Source organism: Acanthaster planci, linkage group LG18, assembly GCF_054643075.1.
Source record: "Acanthaster planci isolate LZ-2023a linkage group LG18, COTS_SCS, whole genome shotgun sequence".
Classification (NCBI taxonomy): Eukaryota; Metazoa; Echinodermata; class Asteroidea; order Valvatida; family Acanthasteridae; genus Acanthaster; species Acanthaster planci.
In genome coordinates this window covers 10,246,129-10,269,018 of record NC_141794.1, presented here as the reverse complement: position 1 = coordinate 10,269,018, position 22,890 = coordinate 10,246,129, and the positions used below count along the sequence as shown (strand labels likewise).

Here is a 22,890-nt window from a genome sequence, read left to right as displayed (position 1 = left end):
GTCACAGGGTGTAGCACAGATGTATGCATATTTAGGTAGCGATATGCTCAGCATGCGTGACCCATCCGTATTGGAACGTACAGTTCTGCTAGCAGGCTGTGCTGGTAGCATTGCAGGAATCCAGTTGAAAAACTCCCCCCCTCCCACATCTTTCCTTTGCCAGAAAGGGTACACTTCAACTCGGGGCGGATAGGAACCCTCAACATTTTGTCTGGATGTGGCCAAGTTTCATTGGGTCACCAAACTGACTAGGGCTACCGAATCAAAAATGATTGATTTTACTTGTTCGTTTGATAGTTGTTTGTGTTTGTATACAGGCTTTGCGTGGTAGCCATCTTGCAGGGCAATTCTTTTGTTCCACGGAGAAGCCTCCTTTGTGCACACCCTGTGGAACAAAAGCACCGGCCTGCAAGATGGCAGCCATGCAAAACCTTTGTTGGAGGAATCCAGAAGTAAAGTGTCACAATGATGCTCAGAGCGGTGGTTTGTCTCTTGCCAAAAGGAGTACTCACAGAGTGAAAACCTGGTCTCTCATAACACCCAGGCGAAGAAATCGCAAGCCCAGCAGCGACCTGCAGTTTCACAGGTGCCCAAGACCCCGGATGCCATGCATAGCTTACCCGAGGTCCACCGGGCTGAGTACCAGAAGCTGAAGGAGGAGATCGCCCGGCGGGAGCAGCAGCGATTGGGCCGGCTGGCTGCCCCGCAGGGAACCAGTCCCGGGACGCAGTCACCGATCCGAGATGTCACCATCAGTGTCACAAAGGTAGGCTGCTGTCTACCGTTGAAGAGAAATAAGTTTGTTGATCACCAGAAATTGGTTTAATAACTCACACTACCAACTTCTCAGTATTTTCCTGTATTTCTTGATTATTTTACCTCAAAGTCTTTATTTTTAGAAGTTTTAATATCAAGTTTTTGCTCGTGGACTAAGAAACCAAATGTGAGATTCGCATCACACCTTGAATTGACTTTGTTGACCCAGAAAAAGGGTTCTGATTTCAAAGTGAAGGTACGTTAAAAGTTTTTGTCTTTTTTTAATTGTGTTGTCACCAGGTTGACGGTAAAGAACAGAGGATGGTTGTCTTAAAGAACCCTAAGGCAAAAGAGGCAGAGACGACACAAGCCAAGGAGAAAGTACTAGAGACTCAGAAGGATACACCTCAGAGTTCCACCAAGGATAGTCCGGAAGTCCTTGAACGTCAAGCAAATCTCACCAAGTACAGGTGTGGCATCTTGAGCCCTGGCCTTTGACCCTAATCTTTCCAGATCTCTCAAAGTCTTCATTGCCCTTGTCAATCTCGTGAGAATCACCAGCTCTCGGGCGCCACTTTCTCCGCAGGCTGACAGCCGAGAAGGACTGCCGGATACTGACGGCCGTGGAACGACAGCTCCAGAAGCGCCACCTGCTGCTGAAGCAGACCGAGGCCAGACTGCAGCAGCTGAGGGATGAGCTCGCCGTGGGGGAGAGACTCGCCGCCTCCCACCGCACCCAGATCAAGAAATACGTGCAGCAGGTAATTCATACGACAGTTCACATGCTGGCGAGGGCGCTATAGGCCTTATTCATGAGGGAGCCAGCTTTCATCTAGTTCCCTGAATCTGTTTAATAAATTGTAAACTCTTTGATATCAGTGGTAACAGACTTTTTTATGATTGTGTGCTTTCCAAACCTCCCTTGTAATATTTTTCAAAATATGGCTTAAAACACTAATGGCAAGGATCAAAAGTATATTTCCCGTTCCGACACAGGCGCACAGGAGGAACGGGCCCCTTGTTCTTTCCTGCCCGTACCCGTGCATTCGCACTGGCCCCGTTCAGAACACAGGATCACCTAAAACTGCATAACAGTAGCTCGAAGAAACGGTCAGGCTTGATACCCTCCGCACGTCAATACAATAGATCTGTGTGGCGATGACGATAGGCCTGGAAACCTCACATTTCATATCCCATTAATTAACGAAACGCTGGCCCAAGGGAGTCTCGGAGAATGGTTACGATTGGCCTATTTCTCTTGCAGATGAGGTATACTTGTAGTTGGTAGATGCGTTTAGATTTTTACCATGTTAATGATCAACAAATCAAGAAGTCGAGGAAAGTAGAGTTACATGTGCTTTTATAATAAAACTTGTTCTCGAAAAAGCTTTTATTTGGGTACTTACCGAAAGTTGATTGAATTTTCTGGTAATGACTCGAATCGCTATTTTTGTTTTTCGATTTTTACTCGAGACTTGACTTGGAAAAAAATGACTTTGGACTTGACTTGAAGGAACTTGATTTGCAACTGGTCATGACTTGACTAAATTTTGACTTTATGATGATCATTTGTTGAAAATAATAAACACAATTTTCGGTGTCTGGAAAGAACACATGATCAACGCCGACCCTTTTACTTAAGGCTTGCGAATGCAAAAGCCGGCTGCTTGGTTAACGTTGTCCGTGCGGCTGGGCCGGGCTGGGCCGGGCCAGGCCAGCGCATTGGGGCTACATGCTGCAATCTGAACGAGGCCTAGCTAGTTGTGCGTATTCTTGGACATTGTAGTATTGGTTGTATCAAATGCAGTGATTATTCTGTATACTGCATACATGCACAAGATCTCCAAGCGTAACGGCAGAAACTTCTTCAAATAGCTGGTAAAGAACTACATGCACTACCCCGAGCTTGTAATATGAGCGTAGCAAGAATACGGGCGATTCACAATAGTGCGCCACCAAGAGTTTGCAACACTCTGACCAATCATAACACACGAAAGTTGTCGACCCTCTCCAAACGCGCATTGATTGGCCAACGCGTTGCAAACTCTTGGTGGCGCACTATTGTGAAACAGCCGTATTCTTACTGCTTGATGAAAAAGCTGGTGATATTTGTCTACCACTCTTAACCCCTTCACAGCGGGATTATTCTGACCGCGACTGCTGGGCAGTGGCATGCCCTGAATGGAGGGCTTTGTCCTGCAGCAGGCCCCATTGAACCAGCAGCTGCGTGGTGAATAGACTGTATGCGTGGTATGCACTAATCCTCACACAACTGTGCGGTAGTAGCAGTCCCCCATAGCGAAGGGGTTAAAAGATTCAACACGATGGAATAAAATTTGTGTGTTTTTAATCATCATACATTTTAGGCTATGCAAAATGAAAACAAGGTACCACGAGGCAACATTTTGCGAATTATGAGATCCTCACAGTTTCAATTCTCCCTACGTGCTGCCTCTGACTCCAGTCCTAGCTCTCAAGCAAGCCCGATTGCTGTCACGGCCCAAATGTAGCTCCCACGCTTGCAGTCCAGTCGTTGATTCTTTCTGGTGGTCATGTGACCGAATTGAAGGAAGCTTTGTGCATGCCGCGGCTAAAGCCTGGCTGCCGCCGCCTGCCCAATTGCAGCGCTCGCGCCCTGCTCACATGCTAACTGCCCAATCATAGCCTGTGTATAATGGACATGGCGACACTGGGAATGCCCTCACTAAAAGCTCACTCGAATTTCAAAAGGTGTAAAAAAAGGAAAGGCAAGGGAATGAGAAGACAAACAAAAACAGAAGTTTCATTTTGTGATTTATTTTTATGCTTGAACATTTTGAAATACATAATGGTACACCCTTGAGCAATTAAAAAGGAATGATTATGTGGTCAAACGGGAAAACCCAGGCTGGCCGGCTCCGGCCAAGCGCGAGAGCAAGGTGCTTTGCGCTGTCTCTCCGCGGTGTGCACCGAAAGAAACAAACAGCATGAAAGAATTGTCACAAAAAGGGCCCAGTTTTGGTGGTACGCGGACTTGTACAATACTGGATTTTTCCCTTTAGACTGATTTTGAGGGCGCTGTTGCTTCGGGCAGTGCTGCAGGATTATTTGTGTAAGCTGCAGAGACATTTTTCAGCGTCAGAATCAACGTACAAGCCACGGCTTATTTTCTGAAAATTATTACGGTGCCAAAGTCCACTCTCCCATAGTTGCCAGACATGTTTATGCACCATAAGAATGCAGTGCAGTTTTACATGAGGCCCTCGCTGTGGCATTCACCAGAGTTTACCTGTATTCAAAACGAAAAGTTGCCCACCATCACAAATTTTGTGTTCGCGTATGCTCGAACCGGCCTTGTACATGTTATATAGGTATCATAACTTGCCATGTTTCACATACTGCTGCCGTTGAGGGCGTGCATGCGCACCGGGGAATGGGTAATTAACATCACAAAGGACGCAGACAATGGAACTGCCAATGAGCTCCAGTCCTTCCCTCGGTGCTCGCTTGAGCTTGGAGTTCTGCCGCGGGAGACGGGCCTATTGGATTTATTTAATCCCGTGCAGAAGGGAAGGAACACAGCCGAGTGCATTGAAACTGGAGAAATACCATTGGTCTTTGCCCTGCGGTATGCCGTATCTCGTGAAATTATTCATCGGAGTAGACAGGTTCTGATTTGTCATGGAATTTCATTTTATTGTTTTTACTTCTACCTTCGAGTGAGAAAACTGAAGAGTTGAAATCACTTTAGATTTCAAGATGGCTGACCCCTGAATGAAGTCCACATAGCTTAACTACAGTGGTTGAGGAAAGAGCTTTTTTATGAGACAGAATTACTCCTTCCCACTGCTCCTAAATCAAACAATGATTTTCTGTTTTTCTGGTTATTTTCTCAGAAACATCTCCTCCAGAGGAAGGTCCAAGAGCACTTGACAAAGGAGACTGCTCTGATAGCCGATCTTGCCAAGTCCAAGGGTGTTCCCGTCACAAGTATCAGCCAATCACCAATGCTGTTGGAAGCTGCGTCCAGGCTTCCTCTGACAGGAAGTCCCATTGGTGGAAGGCCAAAGCTTAAATCAGTGCCAAACGTAGGTGTTATTTTATAATGTGCCATATTCTGTCAAACCTTTCCTAAAATACTGAAATTATGTTAAAACACTGTTTTTCATTCGAACGTAAGACCAAAGTATCACTTAAGTTGTATTATGTTCTGTAAAGGGTTTGCATGGCTGCCATCTTGAAGGCCAGTGCTTTTGTTCCACAGGATATGCACAAAGGAAGTTTCCCTGTGGAACAAAAGAACCATCCTGTGAGATGGCTATCACACAAAGTCTCTAGCTTTTCTGACACTGTGGGTCTGTTGTAGGGTTGTATTCTCCTGGGTTTTAGACCCATGTCCTTAGAACTTCTAACTTGCCGGATGTCGTCCTGCCAAAGTACCATCAACATTTATGATGCAAAGCCATAGACGGAAACGTTCCCTTTTTGTCTTAAGACAGCACATGTAAAAGGCCTATAAGTTTTTCCGGGACACAGAACAAAGTCAAAACCACAACAAAGTTGAATAGGATATATATCATATCTGTGAAGTTTGATTTATTCATGTGGTATTGTTTTGCGTTGACTGTATTACCTAGTGCCTATTGCTGGTATAACGGAGGCCTTTATATTTTAGGATTTTAGGTTTATTTTAAATGATCCTAAATCAAACTCCACCGAAGCAGATTTGCTGCAATCTATTTTTTAACAGAATGTAAATGTCATTTGTTTTCAAAGTTTTTTGAAAACGTGTGTTTTTCCTTGTTAAAGTTTTCGGCTAAAAACTCTCAAACTTCATATTTGTCCAATAGAGCCCGATGTTGAAGAAGCCTGAGACAGAACTTCAGCGTTTGCAGCGGTTGGAGCGCGAGTATGCCAAGCAGATCTCAAAGCTCCGTGAAGCAAATTCCCGACAGGCTGCCAAAAGAGCCAACCCCGTTCCGAACGCTGTCGTTCAATTCCTCAAAACCAAGACGAAGCTCTTGAACCAGAAGCCGTCCACGCAACTCCTAACGAAGGACAAGATCGCTTTTGGTGGCGACACCCCGACAAACACGGACAGCGAGAGCGACGCTGAGAAGTACCTGCGCTCTCGGAAAGATTCCAAGCGGAGGCGCTCTTTCCTGGACGATAATCCATCCCTGAGACCAAATCTCCTAGCCAGGACTCGAAGCAGCCAACCACCGTCATCCAAACCAAACCATAGCCAGGACAAGTCTATCCACAACAACTCCAGAGCTTCCTCCGACCACGTCCTCAATCCCGCCGATAGCCTGAAGTCTTCCACTTCCGGCAAAGCCAATGGCAAAGCTGAGAATCAGAAAAATTCCAGCCAGTCAGAAGCCTCCATTTCCGCAAAACCTCCGAGCAAAATTCCGCCCGTCGTGGAAGGGATGTCGCTGCCCGGCGACGAGCAGGTGGCGCGACTGCGGTGTGCCCATGCGGAGAAAGCCAAGGCGGCCCTGGGCGCCTCTCTACTTGCCGCACATTTCGGACTCGAGTCCGACGCAGCCGCAGGTCTCCATGCTAACTTCTCAAGACGGACTTCGGATATGAAGATGAGCATCGTCAAAGATACCGCGAGAACTGATCAAGATGAAGATGACGAAAGAGACGCCAGCCTTGCACCATACACAAGTCCTCTTCTCTGCTTTCGCTCTTACAGGTAAAAAAAGATCTTCTCTTATCATGTATGATTCCTTTTCTGTTTAGTGTTAGTATATTTATTATATATTTAAATATTATTATATATATTTCATATATTTAGTAATATTTAATTTCATTATAGTATACTTTATTACATTAAAAAGCTTATATATAAATTGCATTATAATTCAGCTTAAAGAGGTTTTCAGTGAAACCTTTGTATTAAAGATATCTTATAACTTTTAATATTTAATTGTAACATGCTACTTTGAGACAAGCACATTTCCTAAACTGGGCCAGAGCTCTGTGAGATTAACCTTGACAGAGCTCTGGCCCATTACGTACACACGACATTTAATTTTGGTTCCACTCTTTGGTATAAAGCACATTGGTGGTCCCATTTGTACCCCTTGTCCATTTGTTGTACAGGTTGAGTCCGTTCTTTGTCAAGGAAGCCAAGTTTTCGAGGCTGTCCCCGTCGTTCAGCCACAAGCTGGACCCCACGAGGGCGCTGTGTCAGTTTGAACTCAACGGGACCTGCAATGACGACGACTGCCCCTGGTAAGTTCTACTTCAAGCAGAGGTGCAACGTAGAATATTTTGCTGCATAGAACATGTGCGACTATTAAAGGCACGTCGTCAAATCAGAATCCCTTCCCGGACCGTCTGGGCTGAGCCCGGCCGTTCATCTCAAAAGGGATTGGGACTTTGGATTGAACCGAGCAGGCCGGAATCACTCCACTGGGTCTCTGTGTCGCACTCTGGCTGATCACAAAAAGAGCAATGGGGACATGTTGAGCCCCGTCTTTCCACTCCGCAGTGAGCCCATTGGGCGAACTGATCACCCCAACAATGGCCAGTCTTCACGCTTTGTTTCCTCGTGTTCAAACCCTTAGTCACCAGTTCAGACCTAATGGAGGGGTTACGCTTCGGTAACCAGGCTGCATCTGGCTTCATACTAATCAAGGTGGAAGGGATTAGCATACCGGGCCCAGTGCCTGGACAGTCTGTAATTTCATGTCACTCCTCAAATGAGTCAAAGTTGCCAAAGCCACTTCTGAATAAAGGCCTTTAATAAATTGTGGGCACTGTATTACTTCGGACCCTCGACACTTTTCACCCGCATAATGTCTGTTTTCATCAGGATGTGAAACCCAGCGATACATCGAAACAAAGATCTGAGTTTGCTCTTTTGAAATGCAAGCTAATACCCTCCCTTGGCCGCAAGACTCATATCGTTGGATCTGGCTCGCTCATTTCTGTGGGCTGCTTCCATTGACTACTCAATTCCGCTGTGTCGCAGGGACTTTGACTCATCTTGCACCTCACAGCGTCCCATTGAGTTGAGATTGACGGGGCGTTCGGGTAGTGAAAAGTGGCAGGCAACCACCAGCCCCACTTGCTTATGAAATTGGATATTAACTGCCTTGTTTTCTCCTTTATGCAGTGTAAGATGTGGGAAACGTGGCCTAGTAACATTTTTCTGAATTATAGACCGATTTGCACCCATTATTAGTCATGTGACCTATGATGGATGTCAAACATCAACAAATATGGTGTCTTTCCAAGTGTTGTTTACCAAAAATAAAGCCGACAGTCCATGAAGTGCTCAGACTGCTGATGTGCTGACCGCTGTACCGAAAATCGGCATTACTTTTGGTCAAGGACACTTATGACACACTTTGCTATAGTAGGACGCCATGTTTGTTGATGTTTGATTCCTACTGTAGGTCACGTGGCATAGCTGGCGCCATCGGTCTGCTAGAACTTGCCTGGTTCCCTTTGTGAAGAGATCGCAGGGATTAGTGTTACGACCTGCGTGTTGTGGTTGTTTTCAAGAACTAGCTGTTGGTTCTCATATCAAAACCACCCTCCTTAACAAGAGAGATTATTCCAATGATGTCGCTCACAAACCTTATCAATCACAGCTCCAACGCTCCAAGCTTCAAATCTGTTTCCCCCCCCCATCTCAGGCAACACCAAAAGGACTACGAGCTGAGCGACCACGAGATCTACGCGGACATCCTGGCCTACACGCCTGTCATAGCGGCCAGCAGGGACTGGCAGGACCCGGAGAAGCGGCGGCAACGCGTGGAGGACTACGTCAACAAGGCGGTCAAGAACAGCAAGAGGCCAGAGACGGCCAAGCGGCAGAGGGAAGCGCTCTGCAGGGCCTTTGCCAACGCCGTGCTCACTCAAACCAAGAAGGGTAAGAAACTTCTTCAGGCTGCGACTTCTCCGATCGTTCAGTAAACGTTTAGGGCCGGCGACCATTTAGACCCGGTTTGAAAAGGGCCCCCCGGTAAGCTCGCCCTGTTGCAAAAACCCCTTTCATACCGGCCTGGCTACCGGCCTGGGATGCTGGACTGGTTGTGATCTCGAACTTCTCCATCCTGGGGTCTATTGTTTGCAAGTACTGGTAACGGGTCTAAATGGTCGCCGGCCCTTAACACTATTTATAAATAGATATTTTCCTCTGTGTAATGCATTGTTACTTCTTATAAACACTTAGCACTTTTATGAAAGCAAACATATAACCCGTCACAATCAAGTCAGAGTGCAAGTTTAAGCACAACTTGTCAGTCTCCAAGTGAACTTTGCAACGTCAAGAAATATGTGAAGCCCTAGGTGGGAACTGGGTCTCCGATGATTGCATGCCATTGCGACATACAACCGTAATCTAAGCAAAGCCTCTGCTCTAGTGCTGTCAGCTCTTACACCACACGTCTGCTTTCCCAGGGATGCCTTTTAGAAAGTAACAGGACGTGAAATAGCAGCTGTCTTTAGTTTCCCTGTTACTTCAATTCCTTGTTTGGTTTTAAGGCATACGTTACATGTTTCACCACGAAGTTACGTACAGGATAGTTTTGGTGCACCAGGAAGTGACATACCATCCGTAGACTTTGCACTCATGATACAAGAGTTAGTGGTACAGTAACTATCCACGATAGGTCAGTTCATGATGCAACCAACGACATGTAACTCTACAGATCTTCAATTCAGGTGCCATCTGGCAATTGATAATTTCTGCAGAGTCGGAAGGATCTGAAGGCAATTTGTAGGTTTTTTCCAATTTTTAAAAGCTTGCAGGTTTCAGTTCCGTGAGTTTGGTCCCTTGAGTTGAGACCTTCTGACCCAATGCAGGTCCATTTCCGGCCGCGGAGGGACCATAAGTTTTAACCCCTTGATTCTGGGAGACGTCGACAACCGCGATCGACAACTGTGAGGATCAGTGCATACGACACATACATTCTATTCATCATGCACCTGCGGTTTCAATTTGGACCTGCTGCTGGAAATGGCTTTGCATAATGGGCTTACTTTGTGTTTAGTTTCCAAGCTGAGGGCTCCTACGGTCATGCAAAAACCCTGAAATATACTGGGGTGGGGATTTGTTCCGGAAAGTCAAGGAAAAGTCAGAAAAATCGAGGAAATATATGTTGTTCTGGAATCTTGTTAGAGGAAAATGTAAAGGAAAAGTCACGGACACCGAGATCATGCAAGGTTTATTTTTGATTGACTGCTTATGATGTGAGAACGGAATAGTGATAAATTTTCAGGCCACATCATCAGTCTGTAGTATTTTCTGGGGCAGTCTTCAAGTCCATCATACCAAACAGCTTTGCCCTGCAGAATGGTGTCAAATGTTATTGAAATTGTCACAGTTTTAGTCCTGGAAAGTTCAGGAGAATTGCTGGTATGCAGTTTTCAGATTTCTTTAGGAACTCTGCAGATCGAAAGTGGGAAAATAAATTGGCCAATAGTCCAAGCGCATTTTCCTATTAATATGGAGACGCATTTTCTCATAGGTTCCAAAGGGGTTATAGCTCAGCCACGGGCTTGGACACCACGACAGACCCCAGCAGACCACCCCAACCCCGTGGATGACGATACAGACCTGCTCACCGTCCCCCGGGGCAGCAAGCCGGCCGGGGGTCTGCACGTAGTCCCTCTGGGTGGGGACAATTCTGAGAGGTACTACACGGGGGAGGGTATTTTGGAATTGGAGGCGGCTGTGTTGGAGAATCCCGGAGATGTCGATAGATGGATCAAGCTAGCTGCTAGGATCATTGGGGACGAAACGTAAGTCAGGTTTCTCGTTGACAAAGTGACTTATCCTACTGTGTTGACAAAGTGACTTATCATACCGCGTTGACAAAGTGATTTATCACACCGCGTTGACAAAGTGACTTATCACACTGCGTTGACAAAGTGACTTATCACACCGCGTTGACAAAGTGACTTATCACACCGCGTTGACAAAGTGACTTATCACACCGCGTTGATAAAGTGACTTATCACACCTCGTTGACAAAGTGACTTATCACACCGCGTGGACATTGTGAGTCATGTGTCTTAGTTTTAATGGAAAAAAATGTTTTTTCAACTTCAATTTTGTTTTTAAAGTTTGAGTGCGAAATGGTGTTAGGTGTGATGTTTGGAATATGTCTAATTCATAAAACAAACAAGAAATGACGCCCTTTCAGTGTAGAAGATTTTTAGCTAACAGCCTTTTGTGCTTGTGGTGCTTAGTAAAACTTGTTCATATGAGTGATCTACACAACTACCTACTATATGCATTCTGGGTTGAACATGCTTGCGGAACATTTGCTTGCCATCAGCGAGGACCAGGACATTGATCGAGGACTCAACGCCTTGTCCCGAGGTCTGGAGTCCAACCAGTCCAGCTCGGAGCTGTGGCTGCAGTATCTCCTTCTCTACTCCCAGCGGGAAGACCACGGGGACCTCTCCGAGCTCTGCCAGCAGGCCCTGCAGTTTGCGCCCAGCTACGACTTGTACTGGCAGGTGAGTTTAAGAATACGCCAGCCTAGAGCAGAATGGACTGGACCTCAACACTGTTCATATTTTTGTGTGATGGATTATGCGAGGAACCTTCTTCAATCCTACAAAACCCATCACTGAACAAAGCCAATTGCACCTTCTCTCTACCACAACTTTCACTCGCGTGTTTCTGATGGAAATCCTGGAAAAGCTTTTGAAAAAGTGAAAGTCATGGAAAAGAGGGAAAAATGGGTTTCCTGAAAAAGGGTGTTGAATGTTTTAGTCTTGGAAAGTCCCTGAGAAGTCCTGGAAATTGGCTTGGGGATTTCTGTGGGAGCCCCGCACATGGCCCAAGCCTTGAACTTCTTGTCAGATTTTGAAGGATCTGGGACCGTGTTTACAGGACTTCCTCATTCCCCACAGTGTCTCAGCTTCGAGGAGAGCTTCCCATCCAAGGATTCTACCTGTGAACGGATGCTGGCCTTTGTGCAGAGCCAACAGGCCAAGGAGATGACCGCGCAGGGATCCCACCGTCTGCTAGAGGCGTTGTTGTATCGAGTACAGCTGTACGTCATGACCAGGAGAGTGAAGGCCGCGCTGTCGATGCTTCAGGTCAGGGCTGCTGCAGTTAGTCAATTAATCTAGTGCTGCAAGTAGGTGCCAAGGTTCGGTTCGGTTGGGACACAGTTCAGAAATGTTTGGCCAAACTTCGGTTCGGGTTCGGACACATAATGCACATTGAGACGTCGAGAGCATGCTATGAACGAACGTGCCATATATAGTACTTCTATGCGTAAAATACGTTAATACAAGCAATGAATCTCCTCTCCATCCCCATCCACGAGCAACTGCGATGTGAAGATAATTTTTTTCTGTTGTGCAGCGGAAGTGCCGTACGTTGCATGTTCTCGGTGGATTATGAGTGAATTCTCACCACGTGCTTTTTACAACCATCGCGTGATGCGTGGCCATCAAAAGTTTACCGTACATGTATGTACTGACATGTACAGTACATTTATAGTAGGTGCGTACACCCATATGTGCCGAGCACCTGTGTAGCACGACTCGTTATCCGTTTTTTGTTGTGTTTGCTTTGTTATTAATCCATGTTACCAATCCATGCGCTATCAATGTCATGCTATATTAAAGCCAAATATCTCAACCGACCAGTTTGGTTCGGTTCGGTTTGAAAGTGCCACGTTCGACTATCTTTTGTTCAGTTCGGCGGTTTGGCTGCAGCACTAAATGGATCATTTTGAGTCGTATTATTTGGTCAAGTTATTCTGCATTCCCTAATCCACCCACCTGGTTCATATCCACTAGGAGGGTCTGGGAATGTTTGAAGAACGTTAGGCTTTTTTGTCTGTATTGCTTACCTAGGGTTGTGCACCACCTGAAAGTTGAAGTACAAGGAATGTAGCGTTGGTTCCTGCCGTGTGATGGATAGATTTTTTTATGTTCCAGGAAACTGTTCATGGAATTCCCACATAAACAAAAAAAACCAATACTCACTTGGGTACAACACTCACTTGGGTACAACACTCACTTGGGTACAACACTCACTTGGGTAGCGCAGTTCTTGATCGTCTTAATGTCATCTCTTTACCAGACTCCACTTCAGACGAATTGAGACCACTTTTTAGAACCCATGGTCCTGTCCTGTGCCACAAGGAGAACCCCCAAGCTGTTGATTGGCTGAAGTTTGTCAGCTGACACTCTTAGGCTAATGAATTATTAATTATCTCTTGATACAAAATCAGCTGAAAAAGTCATGTGTTTTTGTGATCAAGAGATATCAAAGTTGACTGGAAGGGATTTTTTTTTTTTTTCTTATTCAGGGAGCTTTGAGAGACAGGGATGCTCTGTTGCGATTCCTCACCCCAGAAGATCGCTGCTTGGCCTGGCTGGTTTACATCCACATGCTGGAGTACCAGCGCCTGCCGTCGCATCTCTTTGACTGTACAGGCAGCGGACTGGGTCACATCGTCTCCAAGGTAGGGTTGAGGGGTCACTGTTTTTATCAGGTTGAAAGGTCAGGGGTCACATTTTACTTCCGAGGTAAGGTTGAAAGGGCAGAGTTTTCCAGGCCTTTGAGAAGCATGCTTTATCTTGTATTATACCCCTTGCCGTGGAACTTTTGAGAAGGGAATAAATATGTGTTTGGTCAGTCTTTAGTTTAAGACCAGTCAGGACATCGGACATCGATGATGTCCAGAGCTGCAGGCGAGGAATTCCATTGGAGTATCCGTTCTCAGGAGCCAGTCATAGGTCGTATTTGTTTCACAGGGGTCTTGATCATGATCAGTGATCTGTCGTTGGTTTACAGACATCAAAACTAGCCTAATGGAGGGTGCCAACCATCGTAAGGATCACTGACCGAGATCTAGATCCGTGTGAAACAAACAGGCCTGGCGCATTTTTATTCCCATTCATAAATACTGTCTGTGTCAGGAAGCAAGTTAAAAAAATTCTAAATTTCCAGTGATTTTGTTCAGCAACTTTGCTTTTATGTATTTTCAAACACCCCTCAAGACATGTTGTGGTATGTTCCTCTCGGAAATAGTCGTAAACAATCTTCGTATACAGAGATTGGCACATGTGTGACGCAGACTGTATGACGTGGCATATGGCCAGCCGATGCCTTATCAGTTGGCTGGGGCTGGCGACTTGATGGGCTCTCGACCAATTAGAATGGCCAAACTGTCCCAAAGGTACTCATGAGTAGGTTTTTTTTTATCTGGGTATTGTTCTTACTTTGCAGAAGCCGTTGATTTTCCAGTGGGGGACTCCCTCTGCCATTCAGTCGGCAGAGGGTGTGCGGGCGGCCTTCCAAGAGGCTCTGTCGTCGTGCAGAAGTCCAGACAGGTCAGAGGAAGAGAACGTCAGTGTCTGCATGCCGCTCTATCGAAATCTGGTCATCCTGGAGAAACTGACCGGCAGGTCGGTCTTTTTTTTCAAACACTCTCTCGGAATTCGGACAGCCCAACAAGTTTTCCTTTGCAGCCTCCAAAATTTAATATACTGATAAGAATTGTGTATTACCATGGCATGAGGGCTAGAGAATAAGCCGTTAACTATTGCTGTCCTGTGCATGTGAAGTTGTATAGTTCTCAAAACTGCTTATTTTGTAACTGTGTGCCAAGTTTCCATGAATGGCGTGTCATTTGCCAGTTTGAGATGTTCGGAAATACCTACACCTCATCTGTGTTTCCATCTTTATCTGGTTGCTTGCATTTATAGATCTTTAGCAAATTTCAGTGTCGTGTTTGAATGGTGGAGTTGAGGAGCGAGATAACATGTTCTCAAAGTTGGAAAATTTCAAAATTTGTGAACAGGCTCGAGCGGGCCCAAGAGATCTGTGAGAAGCTGTTGGCGGACGTTCCAGCCAATTCCGAGCTCTGGCTGCTCCTCACCGACGTCCTCAGACAGCAGGGATCCAACAAGACCAAACTGGAGCAGGTAAAAACTCAAGTCAGGTCTGTGTTGAGCCAACACGGGCTCGTAAGGCCATTGACTTGCGCCTTGTACAATAGTCTACGGCATAGCGTTGCTGTTAGGAGAATCTATCAATTGAAATTCAAGTGACGTTGAAGTCAAAAGATGTCTGTCACAGGGTCAAAAATGTGCAGTAGATTTGTAAATTTTTTCTATTATTGTGATGACCAATAGGAGAGTTCAAGTAAATATTGTTTCTAGTCTGGAAGTTGCTTTTTGTGGGAGACATTGCATCCCGTAAATTGTAAAATACTCTTTTCATTTGATCCCCTTTTTGATTGAAACTAAAAAAAAGTCCGAGCAGATCCTGTTTTTCCGAATGTTTTGTTGGTGTCCTTTTGACGCAGGCCATCAAGAATGCCTTGAAGAGTTGCCCGAGGAGCGCGGCGTTGTACAACATGGCGGCCATGTTTGCACTGCCGGCTTGCCCCAAGGCTGCCATCACTGCACTCAAGCTATGCGCGTTTGCCTTCCATAGCATACCGGATAGGTCGGCCTACGAGAGCGTGGAGCAGATACGCGGGCTTTACTGGTAAGATTTGTACCCATCAATGATTCCTTTTGCTTAAAAAGAGGTCAGGACAGCGTTGAACAGGGTTGGACAGAGATGTTAAATACAGCCATGCAACTTTTCCTCGGATCAGCTGATTTCCTTGTTTTTCACTTCGCGCTCATTGAAAAAAAAATGAAAAACTTTCTACAGAGTCTTTTAAAGACTGGAATTTCCTTGTTTTTTTGGTCAAAGTCCAAGTTGCATGCTTGAAGGACCATATTAACCACCATTTAGTTCATATGGAATGCACGTTAGCATTATAAAAAAAAAAGAGGACCAGACGTTTAGATCCTAGCAGAATCTTTCCCGAAGGCTAAAGAACCTATTTAGCAATAGACTCAGGATTCCCACGGTCAGGGAAAATCCAAAAAATTCTGGAAAAAAAGTTGTCCTGGAAAGTCATGGATAAGTCACGGATAATATTTTTTATTTGGTGTCCCGGAATCGTGTTGTCAGGGAAAAGTTATGGAAAAGTCATGGAAATCAAGATTATGCGAGGGTTAATTTTGATAGACCACATTTGATGTGACAATGGAATAGTGATACATTAACAGGTTTGTCTGTGTCAGTCTATAGCAGGGGCAATGGCAGTGTAAACGCACTGTATCGTGAAGTGCATATTCCCATAATGCCTCTCTGTTCCTGTCAGCTCTCTACTCGGGCAGGGCCTGCCCTTTGACTACACCCCACCAAAGCTCCGTCCGGGGATCGTTTCAGAGGTTATACGAGCGCAATCCCGGCACCTGTGGTTGAATTACTGCCTACTGCAGGAGCTGACGGCAGATGACACCGGGGCTTCGGAGGCTTACGAGAAATCCCTGTGCCATTTGCGAGAGACTGAGGATGCGCAGAGGCTGTGGATGGAGTACGTGGTTTCAAAATACTTTCAAAATTTGAACATGGTAGTCTGGGCTTTTTGATTGTGGCATGCTGAGAAAATAAAGTTCATAAAATGAATTTGTAATTTTGAAGTTTTCCAGTGAGCCATTCCCCCCCCTGCAAAAAAACCACCAAAATCCTTACCCTAGCTCTCAACGTTGTTATCCACTTCGGGCCGGGGCATTTTTCAACGTTGAGGATGCTGGGCCGGCATGACTATCATTTTTTCCGTTTTCAAAATCCTTCAACAATTCATCATTCCATTTAACAGTCGTTTATAGCTGCACGGAGTAATCTTCAGGCACTACTCTAAGTTGACAGGTGACCTTCATTGACGCCCAAGTATTTCAGCCAGGCCTGCAGCCTTGTAAACAGAGCCCAGATAGTGCGGTGTTATACAACTGTCTTTTGTTCACGAACCTGGCTCAGTGCACTGCTGACCTCTATTCAATAGGGGCCAGATTAGCATGCAGCGGTGCTGTGTGGCTCATCGCTGCGGTGGTGGAGAGCTTTTGTCCCCGGTGGTAATCCGCTTGCTCTAAATACCCCAAACCCTGGTTTCAAAATAACGCTGGATTATCACCACTTTTGAGAGTGAAAAATGCCGGTCATGCCCAGCAGCCTGGTCTTTTGTTCGGAGTACGGTCTTTTGTTACAGGGCCCTGTTTCCTTTGTCCGAGTTCGGAGACCCCGGCCACACATATAAACCATAGGGCTCCGATTTTTGAGTCCCCGGCTGGTAGTGGTTAACACTTAAAAACAAGTTTCAAATTTAGGGTTGAAATTATTCCATCCGTCTCGTGGTATGCATACTGAAAACAATTTCTTTAATTCAAGACTGCAAAAAGAGTTCATCGTATAGGAAGTTGAGTTTTATTTGAAAAAAACAGATTTCCTCTGTAATTGGAGGAGTGTGTTCATTGAAGTTTTCACTGGAGCTTGGGCTTCTATACACGCCATAAATGAGCCATCTCATAGATAGTTTTAAATGAACCACAGTGTTTTTTCTATGACTGGATTTACATATGTCCATTCATTATCTTCAACCGCAGATATCTTCTCTTCCGAAAATCCAAACTTCCAACCAGCCAGGACAAACTCGAATCTTTCAGCGCCTTCACAGGGCTTGTCAATCGCTGCCTGGTTTCCATGGCAACAGAGTTCCCCCTTCCTCACTCCAACGATAAGATGTGGCTTGACTTCTCCTTCCACAACCAAGTGGTCGAGTTGTACATAGGGTGCCTGAAAGATGGCGATTGCTTGGATATGTACGAAAGATTTATCAATCAAATGCCGAGCAACGTTCACCTGGCTCTCAGGTAAAAGTCAACCATGTCTGTTAATTGATAATAATTGCCTTAGTTACGTAGTGCTTTCCATCACACCAATGACCTCACAGCGCCTTACAATCATCGCCCCTTCTGTCAGTCCAGGAGGCACTAGAACCTTTCAACGCTGTGGCAGTTGTTCTAATGTCGATGCTTTTATTGAACTGTTTATGTCTTTCATATTGATTTGGCGGTTATTATACTAATCTGGGTTCCAAAAGTGAGACTTTCTGTAACCCTGTCACACCTGACCCGTGTAATATGGCCCAAAAATGTTGTTTAAATTGATTTCAAAGTAGTTTCATTTGTTTGGCAGATAATTTGCATTACTAGATAATCACTCTTAGAAATTAAGGAATGTATTCTATACTTACATGTATTGTGTGTCAGATGCGACAAGGTCACAGTTTCAAAAACATTAGATGCCAAATTTATGGAGTGCCCCATTTGTGACTTTATGTGAGCGCATTTCACAGCGTAATACTTTTGATCATTGGCTGAATTAATCTAATTTTTTCAAAGCAAATGAATGCAAATAAAATCAATTCAAATCTTTCAAAATCAGTCAAATTCAAACCCAACTTAAGACCGCTCAGTCCAACTGATCCAAGTAATTAATGAATGGGACCGGCAGCGAGGTTGGGAAAAAAAATTGAGCGTAAGGCTTTGCAGCTTGATGCCACACTCCGTCATGACCACACCCGCCAAGTCCACTTTCCTTTCTGTACAGAGCCTGTCAGTTTGCCAGCAAGTCCTCACCAGATGGCCCCTGCCTCCACCGAGTCAAAGCCATAGCCACTGACATCCTGAACAAGTTCCCAGAGTGCCTGCCTTTCTGGAAAATGTAATGTTCCTAATCGTCTCCTCGGCCAAAGTACAGCATATCACTAATGGATAAACAGCTATTAAAGTTGAACCTCATTAAAATATGAGCCTTGTTAATACAACATTCTGCTTGTATTAAACAAGGACATTTGGGGGGGGCCCATCCTTTGTTCTTCATTGTTTTCATTCTTGGTAATACAGAGTTCCTGTCATAACGTAATCTGCGAAGTCTGAAGGACTTCTTGTCAATGAGGTTACTACAGTTGCATTCAGTGCTGGTCAGTGTGTTGTCGAGCTGATATATACATTTATATATATACCTAGTACTGAAACATGCAAACGCAAACTCAGACGTAGTCCTTAGCTGGGATCAGTGTTGTGTCCGAGTTCATCACAAGTCCTTTCACAAGTCCCTTCACAAGGCCAGTCATAAGTTACAGGGTGAACGACAAGAGCATGCTTTTGTCACAGCTCATTTGAATAGCTTGGGAATTGGCTTAGGGCCGGCGACCATTTAGACCCGGTTTGAAAAGGGCCCCCCCCCGTTAAGCTCGCCCTGTTGCAAAAACCCCTTTCATACTGGCCTGGGATGCTGGACAGGGATGCTGGACTGGTTGTTGATCTCGAGCTTCTCCATCCTAGGGTCTTTTGTTTGCAAGTTACTGGTACATGTAATCTATCCAAGAAGGAACCTGCTTGTGGTTTTCAATCCTTCAGCTCTATACAATGTCTACACTAATCCGCTTAGACCCTTATTCATCTGTAAAAGCATGGTGGGGGAAGCCTTTCATTAGGGACTTTGAAATGCCGATGTGCAGAGAGGCTTGATACCACATATGCAGCAAGGTATGAGACGGAGAGAACCCCCCCTGCTTTGTGTTGGTCATTGTCTCGCAGGAGTCTGGGGAATTCCTTTCAGACATCTTGGGGGGATGTGTTAAGTAACAATAGTCTGGAATGTGTATAGGGATTGGACATGTTGGGGGGGTACCCCTCGGTCTCATTTCTTGCTGGGTATATGATACCAGCCTGGAGTAGCCTGAATACCGGGCAGGCATTATACAGGGTAGGCTACCGGGGGGGCCCTTTTCAAACCGGGTCTAAATGGTCGCCGGCCCTTAAGACTAAATGAGTTGTAATGGACTTGCAGGGCCTTGTGAGGGACTTGCTAGGCCATGTGAGGGACTTGCAGGGCCTTGTGAGGGACTTGCAGGGCCTTGTGAGGGACTTGCAGGGCCTTGTGAGGGACTTGCAGGGCCTTGTGAGGGACTTGCAGGGCCTTGTGAGGGACTTGCAGGGCCTTGTGAGGGACTTGCAGGGCCTTGTGAGGGACTTGCAGGGCCTTGTGAGGGACTTGCAGGGCCTTGTGAGGGACTTGCAGGGCCTTGTGGGGGACTTGCTGGGCCTTGTGAGGGACTTGCAGGGCCTTGTGAGGGACTTGCAGGGCCTTGTGAGGGACTTGCAGGGCCTTGTGAGGGACTTGCAGGGCCTTGTGAGGGACTTGCAGGGCCTTGTGAGGGACTTGCTGGGCCTTGTGAGGGACTTGCAGGGCCTTGTGAGGGACTTGCAGGGCCTTGTGAGGGACTTGCAGGGCCTTGTGAGGGACTTGCCAGGCCATGTGAGGGACTTGCAGGGCCTTGTGAGGGACTTGCAGGGCCATGTGAGGGACTTGCAGGGCCTTGTGAGGGACTTGCAGGGCCTTGTGAGGGACTTGCAGGGCCTTGTGAGGGACTTGCAGGGCCTTGTGAGGGACTTGCAGGGCCTTGTGAGGGACTTGCTGGGCCTTGTGAGGGACTTGCAGGGCCTTGTGAGGGACTTGCAGGGCCTTGTGAGGGACTTGCTGGGCCTTGTGAGGGACTTGCAGGGCCTTGTGAGGGACTTGCAGGGCCTTGTGAGGGACTTGCAGGGCCTTGTGAGGGACTTGCAGGGCCTTGTGAGGGACTTGCAGGGCCTTGTGAGGGACTTGCAGGGCCTTGTGAGGGACTTGCAGGGCCTTGTTAGGGACTTGCTGGGCCTTGTGAGGGACTCGCAGGGACTTGTGAGGGACTTGCTAGGCCTTGTGAGGGACTTGCAGGGCCTTGTGAGGGACTCGCAGGGACTTGTGATGTACTCAAATGCAACACTGGCTGGGATAATCCATGTCCCACATTGCTTTGGAATTGAGCCTCGCATTAATTAAGCGTACAGTATTCAGATTTTCTTCGATATTTGATATTTGTTTGGGATATTTGTTTCATTATTTCCCATAAAATGCACAAGAATTAAAAATGTCTTTGCTCAGGATAACATCAGAGTATGAATATGCATGAGCTGGGAATGAGATATCACCTTTATGGTTTCTAGTGGCGGTATTGGCCTTCAGTTGTTAGCCAAGCCTTTCTTTTGACACCAAATTTATGGGATACTTGGCCATAGAGACCCAAGGCTTAACAAAGCTGGGGGGGTCGGAGTTGTCCTCTGCCATATGTTTATTGCTATCATCACATTCATGTGCCAAGCCTTCATTGTGTAATATCTTGCCGTCATTTTTACGCCAATTTTCGAAAAGCTGACGCACAGGTCACCCAAAAATGTATACTTTTTCTGTTGACGTACGTGCTCAATGCATGCAGGCCGACATGCGTTAACCTGTTTACTTCGTATGACTGTATAGAAAGCAAACCAGAAGTCAGATTTAGTTGACACATCACATTTGTACTGAAAGGTGTCGTTACTTGCTTGCCAAGCTGAAAAAAGATTGGGCCAGGGACAGCCGTGTGCTACCCAGCTGTGAGATGGTCTAAAAAGGGGCTCTTTTAGGGTTTGACTTGCTTGATTCAACTGAAGTGTTGTATGCTTGTTTGAATCATTTCTTTCCATTTGCAGAATAATTGCACTGAGTCTACACCGAGGGAGATTGAAAGAAGTAAGTTTGAAACGTTGAAGTGAGTTTTGAAAAATCATTTGATGTCATAGAGTCAGAAATATACAGAGTATGTCACTTCACATCTCATGGAAGTAATTGTACATGTGTTGATGAAGCTTGGTTACAATACGGCCGGTACAAGAACCCCGATAAATGCAACCAAAATGCAACCAAAATGCAACACACTGCAACGGTAGAATTTGTTGCAATGTGCATTGTAAAGTCCGACTGCCAGACCTGCAATGTTCCCACAGTCATGGTGTCCTTGAAAGTCATAGGATTGTCGAGGAAAATGGAAAAAAGACAGGGAGTCCTGAAATTCTGTTGTCAGAAGGAAATTAAGATCATGCCAGAGTCGTTTTGGTGGGCCTCTGTTGATGTGATAACGGAATAATGTTAAATGTACAGGTTGTCCTTGTCAATCTATGTACAGTCGACTCTCGTTATAACAAAGCTACAGGGACCAGACAAAGTACTTTTTTAAGGAATGGAAAAACCAAAAAGTGTAAGAATTCAAGAAACGGGATTCTTAAACTTTGTTCTGTATAATATATATATACTGTATAGCCGTGTTCTCTATAACGAGAGTCGACTATAGTAGTGGCTATGGCTGTGGCTGTCTCCCAGTTCATAATGCCAAACAACTTTTCTTTGCCAATGGTGTCAGGTGTAATGGAAATTGTCTGTTTTAGTCCTGGAAAGGCCTGGCAAAGTCTTGGACTTCAGTTTTCAAATTTCTATGGGAACCCTGTTCTGGCACTGCACAGTACACCATGAAGTTAATTGCTGTTAACCATCTGTATGGTAGGGCTGTGCCGAATAACCGAATATTTGATCGATTATCGAATATTCAGATCTTATTTTCTGAATTCGAATATTCGAATACAAAATTAATGAAAAGAAAAAGAACATTTTCTTTTGTTTTAAATGAGACAAATTACTCTATGGATGCTTGTTGCAAGCAGATTCGAATGAAATGTGATTGAATTCTTTCAACGATTCAAAATGTTAATTATTCATTAAATGATTTAAAAGGAATAGAAATTTTCAACAGGGCAAGAAGTATCGTTCATCTCTTCAATCTTGCTAAATCATGGCTGGAGATACTCCTAGATGTGAGAAGCTATTATACTGATTATAATGTACAATTGTGTGCGTTATTCCAACTGATTTTTATATGGTTTGTTCATTGACAATCTGCTGGTCAGTACGACAGAATATTCGGATATTCGATGGAATCGAAGGTTGAATATTCGAATAGTGAATTACTCGAATTGACTCAGCCCTACTGTACGGAAATTAACCGAGAGAAGGGATGCAGTCTTCTCGTTGATGCCTTTCACAAGCTGATTGCCTCCAAGTGGAGCAAACATCTGCCCCTTCCCTCTGAGCTATACCCCGCCCCCTTTTTCTCTCTCTCTTTTCTCCGTAGGCCAAGACTTTGTACCGGCAAGCACTTGAAGCGGTCCCACTCGCAGCGAACCTCTGGAAAGATGTAATAATTTTCTGATCATTTTTCTTCGCTTTAGCAATCAAAATCTGCATATACGCAGTGAAAAGTGCGCAGGAATTGTCAGATTAACTGAGTACACTCAGGTACATTTTTGTTGAAAATTTCAATATTTTTCCAAGCCACAATTTGGGCAGAAGGGTGCTTTTTGACAAACTGACCTTTTGCCCATCATTTGCCAAACTTTGAACTA

At 45.4% G+C, this 22,890-nt stretch overlaps 1 protein-coding gene across 3 annotated transcripts in view; it reads left to right on the top strand.

Moving 5' to 3' along the window:
• Positions 1-22,890, top strand: part of LOC110978652 (zinc finger C3H1 domain-containing protein-like) — a 44,908-nt gene that overhangs the window by 13,784 nt on the left and 8,234 nt on the right. For all 3 annotated transcript variants that reach the window (XR_015428232.1, XM_022233803.2, XM_022233802.2), the window contains exons 11-29: positions 545-766; positions 1,057-1,226; positions 1,343-1,517; positions 4,632-4,823; positions 5,586-6,439; positions 6,850-6,981; positions 8,394-8,629; positions 10,230-10,503; positions 11,043-11,226; positions 11,626-11,814; positions 13,041-13,196; positions 13,964-14,142; positions 14,538-14,661; positions 15,045-15,229; positions 15,900-16,115; positions 17,182-17,448; positions 18,188-18,301; positions 21,148-21,187; positions 22,620-22,682. Coding sequence is in view for 2 of the 3 variants with exons in the window: in XM_022233803.2 (XP_022089495.2) it covers positions 545-766; positions 1,057-1,226; positions 1,343-1,517; positions 4,632-4,823; positions 5,586-6,439; positions 6,850-6,981; positions 8,394-8,629; positions 10,230-10,503; positions 11,043-11,226; positions 11,626-11,814; positions 13,041-13,196; positions 13,964-14,142; positions 14,538-14,661; positions 15,045-15,229; positions 15,900-16,115; positions 17,182-17,448; positions 18,188-18,301; positions 21,148-21,187; positions 22,620-22,682 (3,972 nt within the window). In the remaining variant the exon portion in view is untranslated. The remainder of the gene's footprint in view (positions 1-544; positions 767-1,056; positions 1,227-1,342; positions 1,518-4,631; positions 4,824-5,585; positions 6,440-6,849; positions 6,982-8,393; positions 8,630-10,229; positions 10,504-11,042; positions 11,227-11,625; positions 11,815-13,040; positions 13,197-13,963; positions 14,143-14,537; positions 14,662-15,044; positions 15,230-15,899; positions 16,116-17,181; positions 17,449-18,187; positions 18,302-21,147; positions 21,188-22,619; positions 22,683-22,890) is intronic.